We start from the raw sequence: 12039 nt of genomic DNA, 5'->3' as shown, positions 1-12039 counted from the left end.
TACTACCTGAAATAAAGTGGATCCAATGCCCAAAATAACATTTTTTGTTGTTTATTTCTTTATAAATTAGCATTATGTATGATTTTTCTACTGTTTCTGGTATTTGGAGGAATTTCAGTACATTGACCATGAAGCAAAATCTCAACCATTTGGTAGAGGCTAATATTTACACCGTGGTGTCTGTAAAAAAAAAAAAAAAAAAAAAAAAAAAGATTGTGTTTATTATTGACCCAATACACAAACACATAATTTTTCAGTTGCTCTTTTCTTGGTGGGTTTGTTAAAGGAGTGATAGGAATGACTGAAGCCATTTTGAACTGAGAGGGGACTTTGCCTGATGCCAGGGAGGTGTTAATAATGTCCACCATGTAGGGGCAGAGGGCAAGGAGACAGGCCTTAATCACGGCTGAGGGCATTGGATCAAGGGAACAGGTGGAAGCCTTGGCCTTGGTCACAAGCTTGGCCACTTGGTGGGAGGGGCAGGTGCAAGTAGTTGCTGCTGGATGGACTGCACTTTAGCCTGGAAAAAAATGCAGGAACTTATTGCAGATGAAGAAGCAAAGGGAGGCAGGGGAGTGATGCTTTTAACACAGACCGGAGGTCTAAGGTTGCTGGGTTGCATGTGTGGTTTGTTGTGATGATGGCGTTGCAGAGGGGCGACGTTCTAGTCAGATTGAAGACAACTTGTGTCAGGTGCTCGGTGGACATAACGTGGGCTTCATAGGAGACCAAGGGATTGCAGTGTGGAGTATTTTAGCAGAATCAGGTTGCTCAATTGGTACAACCCGATCCCATTGGCAAACTGTCCATCCTTGATGGCAGTTTGGCCACAGCCGATGAGCTACAATGAGGTCGCCAGGAAGGCAAAGCGGAATAGTCCAGTAGCAGAAGAATGAATTCGCAATTTGCTTGGCAGACGGAGGAGTTAGCCAAAGCTAATGCTACCGGATCAACAGCTGATCAGTGGTTGACAGTTGGTAGTGACTGACAGCTCGACAGAGAAGGTGAATACACAGTGAAACACGCTGGTATTGGTGCAGAGTCGTAATGAAAGGTGAAGCACAAAACGCCTAACGTTAATCCACTTGAATCACAGGTTTTTAAAAAAAGAAAAACACAGTTTTGTGTCCAATTGTGAAGCGGCAACCAACACGCCAGCGTCCTCACACATCCAGGTAACCATGACGACGAGTTTACGTAATTCCTCTTTATGTTGCTGTTCGCTAAAAACCCACACTGCTTCGCTGACGCTACTCACAGCAAATAGACTAGACATTTGCCGGTATTTATAAAAATGTTGATTTAGAATTCTAAAATTAACGTTTGAAGTTTCAGCTGTATGGTACAGCCCTGTGATACTGGAAACTGGTCTCCCCTCAAAAACGAAAATATATGGCATTTGTACAGGCAGCAAAATACAAGTCATATTTACCTTTTAGACTTTCCTCCCCCGCCATCCTGCTGATGTAGTAGTGTAGGGGTCACAGGTTTCCCAGAAGTTTTATTTGGATTTATGGACTGAATGCCATGCAATTGTGCCAGCAATTTCTTGACTTTCATGCCTTCAAGATGCCTTCAAGAAACCTTCTCTTTGTTCCCCTCCAAACAAAGACAAACAACCTCCACCATTGCCACAACCCCTGGTGTATTTACTGGTGTGGTGTGAGGTGTGAAACCTCATTGGCTGTCCTTCCAGGAAGTACAACTCCCAGGTTGAGACACAAAAGTCCCTTGCAGCCATTTTCTCTCTCTCTTCTTCTTCACTCGCTCGGAAGGACAACACATCTGCTGTTGTTCTGGTCTGGTCTGGTCTGGTCTGCCAGGGGGGCAGATCAGACAACTTCTCTTTCTCTGCAGCTCTAAGGGACAAACCTGGCCTACAAGGCCCAGGGAACAAAGCCTGTAAGGCCCACAAACCAAGCTTGGGCCTGTGCAAAATCACGATCAAATCTCTTTTACTTCTGTGGTTCATGTGTGCATCTCATGGTATCAGTGAAGACAAAAACAGAGAACAGCCATGCTGTGGTCTGTAGTAAAGGATTTTGATTCATCACACTGGGTCAATTCTCAACATTTTATAAGAAATGTCTCTCACATTTTTGGCGACAAGGATGGGATGGATGCTCTGCTGATCAACGCCTGGGCCTAAAAACTAAAACCATGAGCTAAAAGAGGCTAAAAAGCTTGATAAGTGGACTGTGATTGTCTGCTGGTGGTGTAAAAGTGTCGATCGGTCGAGTTCACAGCGAAAAGCTGATTAAACAATCCAATTATCAGCTGTAGAAAGGATGAGTCACTGACAGCAAACATCCATCATCATCATCATCACAACAGAGTGTCACAAGTCTTTGTTATTGTGAACATCACCATGTGACTGAAGCTACAGGATCAGCAGCAGCTGACAGACTTATCACAATCATTCAGACATGAGCTGCACAGAAACAGTTTTACAGAAAGTAAACACATTTTATTAATTCATTCCTTGATTAATTCCTGCTGTGCAGCCAAACTTTATCCAAAACTTTCTCGTAACTTCTTATAGAGATCCCAAAGTGTCCGAAGACACACACCATGTCAGGCTTCATTTTGGGGAAACATTCCTTAAATGTACAGAAGCACTTAGACACTTTATCTCAAATTCATGAGCTCCTTGAAATTATGACAAGAGCCCCATTCAGAATGGATTCATGTCTTTGCATTTGCAAAAATCTACTCGATGAGAAAATATTGAAAATAGTAATATTCTAAATATAATTTGAAAAGTGTCTGTAGATATCTTAACTGTAATCACACTCTGTAAATAGTCACTGTGGTTGTCGACAGAAGACAGAAGCGGATCCGTTTTCCCTGCTCTTCTGTTCAGATCAGATGTGAGTGTTGATACCTGCAAGCTCAGAGCACTGTGCTGATCTCAGAGCAGATCTCATGGTTATTCAGCCCTGACTACATGTTCGTGAGGCTGCAGAGATCCAGCGGGCACAGAGATGCTTTTTATGTAACCCTGCAGTCACAGCCTCCAACAGGAAGTGTGTGTGCAGCAGAACAGAGTGTCTCCCATCTGGAGAGTGAGAGCTCGTAGATTTTACTCTAACATGGACCCTTGTCTGATAGAAACACAACAACTCATCCACTTATATTTTTACGACAATATTCAAGTGTTGTGATCTGATACTGAATGAGTAAATCATTATATCTTTGTTTATTTATCAATCAGAAACAGATTCCTTAGCGATGTTTCTTTCTTTCATTTAACCTTTAATTCCTCTCCAGGAATCATTGAGGGCAGAATAACAACAAATCATGAAAACACAAAATCAATTTAATGCAAAAACAAACAAAAAAAACAATTTAAAAGAGGTCAAAGCGTTCCCTGCTAAATGTTTGACTTCATTATCAGCTGATCCTGTATTTATTTAATTGAGTATTGGCCATAATGTGTATGCGTTTACGTCACATACATGCTCCAGTACAGGGAAATAAAGAAACATGTGGGATTATTTCCATGCGTCGGACCTTCAAGCTGCTCTGGCAGCTCTAATAAACTTACAGGAGTCTTTCCACCAAATGTACAGGATATGTACAGATAGTATTAGTGAACAGAGAAGGATCTGGAATTACCTCCATCACATTTTGGATGCACCAATTCGTCAGAGGCTTTGGACGAGACCTGGGAGATCTAGTGATGGTGGAGAAGTTTGTGGAAGGAGTAGCTGATGAAAATACGTGGCATGAAAACTTCCACATGCCCAAAGATGCTTTTATCACTTTAAGTGATGCCGCTTGGCATGTATACCCAATCGAATTCACACACTGCGTCACCGTATGCAGCAGATTTCCTCCCGAAAAAAAGAAAGTACTTCTTCTTCTTGTGTTTTGTCAGTTACCAAACAGCTTCAGGTGCATCAGCACCTTCTTCTGGACCGGAGGGGGACTGACCTGATTTACATGTGGCCCAGAAAACGAAGACAGATTGAAATCAGATGTTGTGATCTGGCTAACAGTGACGCAGATATGTGACTGAAAGGGTCTGAAGTCTCAGCTGGATTTATTTGGGATTTTTGTCTTGAAGTGACGAGCGGAAACGGAGCTGGAGTTGAATGAATCCTGGTGTTTAATCAACCAGAACTGGATGGAAAGGAAACCAGCAAACAGAAACAAACCCTCCTCTTGATGTGTCGAGTGAATCAGGATGGAGTGAAGGTGGAGTGGACTGATGTGGGAGCAACATGAAACATCAGGCAGAATATTTTTAGGTGCTTCTTCCAGCGCCTCTCTCTCTCTCTCTCTCTCTCTCTCTCTCTCTCTCTCTCACTCTCTGTCTCTCTTTGACTGGTACTCTCTCTCCTCTTTTCTCTCACAGCCTCTCATCACATTCAGCCGCTCTCAGGCTGAGAGGAGGAGGAGGAGGAGAGGATCAGGCAGGAGAAAACAGTAGTAAAATAGAGCAGAATAGATTCGATGTGTGGAATCTTTTCTCTGCTCGTTTCTCTCTTGGATTATTTGCAACTTCGTTGGGTTTGTTGGATGGCGTCACGTTTTCTCTTTCTTCAACTAGTTCCGCGTCTCCGCTGCTGCAGATTCTCCGACGACCTGACGACGTCTCTGAAAGTTGTTGATGCACTGATGTTGAAGATGGAGTCGCTCTTTGATTCATCCCCAACGCTTCATTCCTCAGTCCATGGACGCATCATTGGAGCGTAGATCGAGAAACTCCCAACAGCTTCTGCAGCCATGTGCTTCCATTGGAGAGGCTGAAAGCCTGAGTGGAAACTGATGAATTCCTATTCAGACGAGGAATCATGGCTGTTAAAACTGTCACCTTGAAGGTTTCAGTTTATTTAACATTTCTATTTATTTAGTGTTGATTTTTAATTTTTTTCACAGCTGCAGAGGCTCAAATGTTTCGTCCCTCCGAGTGTAATGAAATCAGCGAAAAGTTACAACGTACAAACACAATTTTACAGTACTTTTATTGTATTTAATCACTCTTTTTCTTAAAAAAATATCTGAAAGAGATTTTAATCTTTAGTTATTTTTTGTCGTTCAGCTGAAAACGAGAGCTACGGGATGCCATAGCATATGGCAGATACATAAACTGAAAATATCTATATTTATCAATAACAATCCCTCATACGTCTCAGCCTCCGAGCTCACTCATCTGAACTCTGCTCCTCTCAACTTTCACATTTTCAGCTGTTGGAAAAACGTCTATGATCAGACTAAAGGGACGTCATTTTCCTTCAGTTTGAAGCATCAACAGATTCTTCATGTGTCTCTTAAAATCCTTGGGAATGTGAATCTCAGCTGCCAGCAGCTTTTTAAAGTGGATCTGAAGTGTTATGAATCAGGTTTCAGTCAAGAGAGAAGAACAGACTGATCAGACACTGGGCGGATTCTAACGTTCAGACATGTCTCCTGTTTCGGACTGAGAAGTCAGCGTCCTCAGACAGACAGAGCCGGAGCAGATATTTGTTCCTCGGTGGCTCCGTTCACCTCTCGGGGAGATGGCGGCGGCCATCGCCAGCTCCCTGATCCGAGCGAAGCGTCAGGCCCGGGAGTCCAACAGTGAAAAGGTCACTACCAACAAAAGACGCACGAGTCCCACCAAAGACCCGCGGTCTCTGTGTGAGAGACACATCTTCAGCGTCTTCAGCAAAGTTCGCTTCTGCAGCGGAAAGAAAAGACCTGTACGACGGAAACCAGGTGTGTTCACAGAATCTCTGAGACAACTCTGAAACCAGGTCTCACCGGATCCGCCTACTCAGCTTTTATATCTTACTGAGGTACTGAAGTGTCACACCTAGGGCTGCACGATTATGACTACAATGATAATCACGATTATTCTGATCAATATTGTATTCCCGAATATTAATCACGATTATTCATTATGGTAGGGAAAACATCTGTATTTTTATTTCACTACTTTTAAACAAACAATAGGAACAGGATCGCTAAGTGAACACCTTCTGCAGCAGCAGCACATACACACTGTACTGCTACAGAGCTAACTGTTAGCCTGTTAGCAATTTGCAGACTGGACGCTAAGGGGTTAACATCCCCTCCGGCTCTGCAGCTGTGAGAGACTGCTGCAGGAAGACTGTGCCGATTCGGCTCGTTCTCACTCTTGAAAAACAGCCGCTAAGGGGGTCTGAAAAGATGCCAAAATATAGCAACAAAGTGGCTAAGTTGGCAACAGTAATAATAATAATACATTTACTACACTATTAAGTGCTACAGAAACCAGAAACAAAATAGACAAAAGACTAAGAGAAAACTCTTAGATTTTAAACTCACATTAAAATCAGCAGTAGATAAAAAAGACACAGTACATTATTAAGAGATTAAGGTGCAGAGACAATAATAAAAACATCTAAGGGCAACCTAAAAATGCCTCCCTGAACAAAAAAGTTTTAAGCCCTTTTTTAAAGGTGTCCACAGACTGGGGTTGAAATAAGTGACCAAAATCTGGAAATTAGTTTACAATCCCAAAAGTGATGGAAATACATCCCCTTTTGAAATTGCACTTAGTACATAGAGGAGATATGGAGTGGTCAGTTTTGTTTGAAATAACAGGAGTAATATGCAGCATGTGAAGTATCTTGTACTAAGTTTAAAATGCTGCAATTTCAAAACAGAAATAAACATGTTTACAGTTTTGTTTTTTATTGCTACAGTTCTGTTAACATCACTGTGAGGAGGCTGACTTTCATATAACTCACCTGTTTAATTGCAGAGCTGTGCATGACTGCAGACTCTGTTTGGTTAAAAAGCACACAGTGAAGTCTGCAGTCTGTCACCTGTACAGCACCGAGCATGCACCGTAAGTTACCTGCCACCTCACCTGTATGTTGGGTCAGTGGGAGCAGATGACAGTTCTTTACGTTGGGGCTTCGCTAACGTTTCACTGTTATTCCGTCCGCTTTGCATGTCCCTGAACGTTACACCAACAGGGCAAGAAGTAAGTCACTGTGGAAAAACAACAGTAAGAAAGTAGTTTTATTGTCCGCCGATGATTGAAAACTTTTTGTGTATGAATGGGTCTACGTCAAGGTTATAATAGTTTGGGATTTTTAATTAGTTATAATTTTTGTTTTCAAATTCAGTTAGTTTTAATTATTTTTAGATTGAGTTTGCTAGTTTTAGTTTAGTTTTTATTAGTTTTCGTGTTAGTTTTAGCTTCTTGTAATGGGGTATTTGTTGGGTGCCAGATTCAAAGAGGTCATAATAAATTTTGCCTTTATTTCCTTTGGCTTAACCATCTCAGCCCCAATAAGTTATTAACTCTTATAGTTCCGGGTGTTTTGAATTTTGGTTCTCGTGTAGACATCCGAGTCTCAGGAAACATATTTACCATGTGTTCCTGCTTGTTCACTAACAGAATCCTCTTCCTAATAGAAACACTGGATTATGTATGAAAAAAGTTGACAAAGACGAAGGACATATTTACTATAATTTTAGTTAGTTTTAGTTAGTTTTGTAACCACACAGTACAGTTTCAGTTAGTTATCGTTTTTTATAAACTCTTGTTTTTATTTTTATTTCAGTTAACGAAAATGTTTTTTCACTTCTAGTTTTCCTTAGTTTTCGTTAACTGTAATAACCTTGGTCTACGCTCAGGCTCACATCTGCAGCTTGTTCAGTATCATCAGCTGTTTCAATGCAAACAAACTGAAACTCATCCAGTTGTTGTTATAAACTTTGCATAATTTTCATCAATGATTTTAAATATTTAACATCAGCAGACTGAGCTTCCCTCCTGAGGCCTTTGACTTGATGAAATAACAGAAACCTTGTGGATCCTGCTGCAGCTCCTGGTGGAGGAGGAGACGTTCGCGGTGCGTCGGACCAATGTGTAACATTTACACATTTATGAGCTGCGTGTCTCATTAGCCGACGCCCCGCTGCTGCGAGCTGCTTCATGTTTTCTTGGCGGTGCAGCAAACAGCTTCTTAAAGGAAGCATTATACAGCGCTACTGCTTGATCTCTGCAGCCACACACTCCTGTCTCTTCTCCAGTGAGGAACAGAATTATTAAAGTCTCTGCCCTGACATTTAACATCAGCACTTTGTCTCCTGATCTTTTTTTGTCATTTTGACTGTTATAATGTGACTTCAAGTTTTTTTTCTCATTATTCTGACTATTTTCTTGTTATTTTTTTCTTTTTTTCAAGGTTTTGACTTTTTTTTCTCATTTTGAATCATTTCTCGTGACTTCGACTTTTTTTCTCATTTTGACCTTTTTTTCATGATTTCAACTTTTTTTTGTCATTTTGACTTTTTCTTGTGACTTCAACTTTTTTCTCATCATTTTGACTATTTTCTCGTTATTTTGACTTTTTCTCATGATTTCGACTTTTTTTCTCATTTTGACCTTTTTTTCATGATTTCAACTTTTTTTTGTCATTTTGACTTTTTCTTGTGACTTCAACTTTTTTCTCATCATTTTGACTATTTTCTCGTTATTTTGACTTTTTCTCATGATTTCGACTTTTTTTCTCATTTTGACCTTTTTTTCATGATTTCAACTTTTTTTCTCATTTTGACCTTTTTTTCATGATTTCAACTTTTTTTCTCATTTTGACAATTTCTTGTGACTTCAACTTTTTTCCTCATCATTTTGACAATTTTCTCGTTATTTTGACTTTTTCTCACGATTTCGACTTTTTTTCTCATTTTGACCTTTTTCCATGACTTCAACTTTTTTTTTTAACCTTATTTCTCGTGACTTCTACATTTTCCTTTTAATTTTGACAATTTCTTGTGACTTCAACTTAAATATTTTTTCTCACATTTGTTTCACTGCATGTTTGACAACGTGTTGAGGTTTGTGAACGATGGTTGTGGTTAAAGAAGGTTAGCTGCTGGTGGACTTTAAAGTAAACAAGTTGTTTTTGGATATTTGTGGAATTGATGGACACTGCTCTTTTTGAGTGGACTTTTTCGGGGCTGTGACCTGTACGAACAAATTCAGATTTGGTTTGCAGTCATGCTCACCTGCTCTTGTAGTGGAAAATCTCGAGACAACAAGAGTTTCTAAAAAAGACAGCCCTGTGCGGGATTTATTGACAAGTATCACAAAACAGATACAATATTCAAGATACACAAAACAGGTCCTTGGTTCAAACAGCAACTGCACAGTTATCCTGGTACTATTATACCTAATGTTCATGTGTCAGGTTTCTTGCTTTCCTGTTATTGTTCCAAATGGTGCAGTGGGATTTCCTAAATCAGAGCTGCTCATATCTAAATCAAGCAGGAGTTTCCTGTAAAGAGACTGTGACTCTTGGTCAGATTTCTGTGTGCTTGTCAAACCATATGTGATGCATATTTAAACTGCTGTATGTCAGATATTTTAATACATCTTCAAATTAATACACAACACTCTCATTTTCTTTTTCTGTACAGAAATAATGTTTTAATTAACCAAGTAATTCCACTCAAGTTACGACTCTATTTGCCGTGTGCAAAATCCTGTCGGAAGCAAGGCAAAAACATCCTTTTTTGCAGTGAAACAAGAGTGTAAAGTCAATTGTTGTTCTTCTTTTAAAATCAACTTTTGCTCTAAACTATTTAAAACACTGTCTACAGCTAGAGCTAAAGAGAGCTTTGTGTCTGCTGCAGCCATGTTGGATCCGTAAGAGAACTACAAAACTACCAGCTTCCATCTGTCGAGTAGTACGCGTCATCGTCTTGCCGTCCCTCCCCGTTCTGTGATTGGATCCCTAAAACAGGGCTAAGAAACGGCCCTGGTTTCCAGACTGCGTGGAGCTTCGTAATGAAATTGAGCACGCAAGGCAGTATGGGTATACCCAGGCTAGTGTGCACAGTAAATCTGCCAAATATGGATGTTTTCATACTATCTAATGAGCTCTTATCATCCCATAAACGACAAAAAAAAGCACTTTTCAAAAGTTCGGGCAAAAAATTTCCTGGTTAGTTATTATAAGTAAAAGAAGGTAAATGCCAACTGACTTTTGCATCATCATCGTTCATAATTATCTTACTAACGACATGTTATTACAGCTTGAATGAGCTGATAGCTAGAAGGTAAAGTAGAACCCTACCTGTCCAAACTTCTAAATCTAAATCTAATTTATAATCTACATATAAGACAAAAAGCCGTCAAATAGTGCAGAAGTTAAAATATAAGAAAACAATAATAAAAATAATAATAATATAATATAATAATAATAATAACCATTTCAATATTTACACACACTCAGAGGGACAAACATCTTCTGGAGGACGATCTGTTGTTTTGGGTTTGTTGTTGTTTTTTTTAGATTTGAAGGTAAAATCAAAGTTAATAAAAAAAGGGAAGACCACGACAGAAAATGACAATTTAAAAAAAAAATAATTTTAAGAAATGCAATTGAAATAGTTTTGTCATTTTAGAGATTGTAGCCAAAATAATTCTTGAAGGAAAGATTTTTATTTTTTTAATATATATTTGGAAGAACAAAAATCAATTTCATGATCGAAACATTTTAAAAGAAAATGAATCTCGAGCTTCAACAATTCCAACACACAATGCCTTCTTATACTGATTTAAACTATGATTATATTCTTGAATATATTGGGGGATATGAAGGGGAAATTATCATGAATATATCAGTGAAACATATTTTTTTTATTCATCCCAAAATGAATTAAGTCTTCAGTCAGATTCTTTATGATTCTATTTTAAAGTGGAAAAGCGTTTTCAGGATCAAATGTGAGGATGTGTCACCTTCCTCACGCAGCATGATGAGGTGTTTGTTTTCACCCTACAGCCTGACAGATGTGTTCAGAATCACAGCTCCTCCTCTGACAGTCACACACACACTCACTAATTATAGCTTCCTCCTGATCATATCCAAATACCTATGGATTTATATATACAGAGGTATTAGGTTATAGGTTGAATGCACTTATTGTAAGTCGCTTTGGACAAAAGCGTCTGCCAAATGACATGTAATGTAATGTAATGTAATTATAATTATTATAGTCCATTAATATTTTATTGATATTTATTGTCATGAACCGGCTCATAGATCATGACAAAAACAAGGGAGACCACACGTATTCAAGTTGTAAGAAAATTATGTTTATTTAATTAATTGAAAACACAAAGAAACTTAATTATGTGAGTCAGTACATCAATGGTGAGGTGTGTGCATGCATGCAGTGTGGTGAAATGCAGGTGTATAAGCTGAAAGTAACTACCAAACTAAACCAAACCAACTAAAACAAACCAAGGTGGTGGCTTTGGAGGAGAGAGAGAGAGAGAACTGAGGCCTCAGCTCCTCTATCTAGCCTCAGTGATTGAACTGGATTCAGGTGTGCTTCTCCAGCCTCCTCCTCCTCTGCAGACTGGAGGAGTGGCCTGACCTGTGGCTCCTCCTACAAAGGAAGACAAATACAACAAGCCACAACACACAGAGGGGGATGGGATCATCACGTTATATTATCAATAATAAGTATTGAAATATATATACTATATTGTCCCTTGAAGGTTGTGTTTGAGAAAAAACCCCTGTAAATTGTAACTCGGGTGTACTCTTAAAAATATTTTATTTTTGGGTTGTATTGCCCAGCATTAATTCTTATTCTGTATGAAAGGATTCAGTATTCAAATATAAGAGTTCATCATTAATATGGATGTGCATTTCAGGCCAAAGTACTATTCGATTAATCGTGGGGCACTAATAGATTAATATTCAGTGCAGTGTTCCCAACTTCCCAACTTTGTTTCTAAATTTAGCAACTTTTCAGACCCCCTTAGCGACTATTTTTCAAGAAAGCGACTGGAGACAAATCCAGCGACTCCTTCTTACTCTTCTTTACGAGCCGCGGGGGTCGGAAAGAAGAGCCGCTGTTAGCAGCAGTTAGCTACAGCTAGCTCTGTAGCAGTACAGTGTGTATGTGCTAACAGGCTAACAGTTAGCTCTGTAGCAGTACAGTGTGTATGTGCTGCTGCTGCAGGAGGTGTTCACTTAGCGATCTCTGTTTGTTTACAACAAACACCGGACACTCTGTGCACAGTTAGTGATGCCGTTA

The 12039-nt window shown here is 39.5% G+C and overlaps 1 protein-coding gene across 2 annotated transcripts in view; it reads left to right on the top strand.

Annotated features, from left to right (window-relative positions):
• LOC131969967 (fibroblast growth factor 12-like) overlaps window positions 1-12039 on the top strand; it is a 73539-nt gene that overhangs the window by 39046 nt on the left and 22454 nt on the right. The window contains exon 1 of one of the 2 annotated variants that reach the window (XM_059331204.1): window positions 4291-5703. The exons of the other annotated variant lie outside the window; for it this stretch is intronic. Coding sequence (XP_059187187.1) covers window positions 5505-5703 — 199 coding nt within the window. The 5' untranslated portion in view covers window positions 4291-5504. Of the gene's footprint in view, window positions 1-4290; window positions 5704-12039 lie in introns of those variants that run through there. 2 annotated transcript variants of the gene reach the window in all.

The sequence above is a fragment of the Centropristis striata genome, chromosome 4, assembly GCF_030273125.1.
Source record: "Centropristis striata isolate RG_2023a ecotype Rhode Island chromosome 4, C.striata_1.0, whole genome shotgun sequence".
Taxonomy (NCBI): domain Eukaryota; kingdom Metazoa; phylum Chordata; class Actinopteri; order Perciformes; family Serranidae; genus Centropristis; species Centropristis striata.
This window is presented reverse-complemented; position numbering and strand designations above follow the sequence as displayed.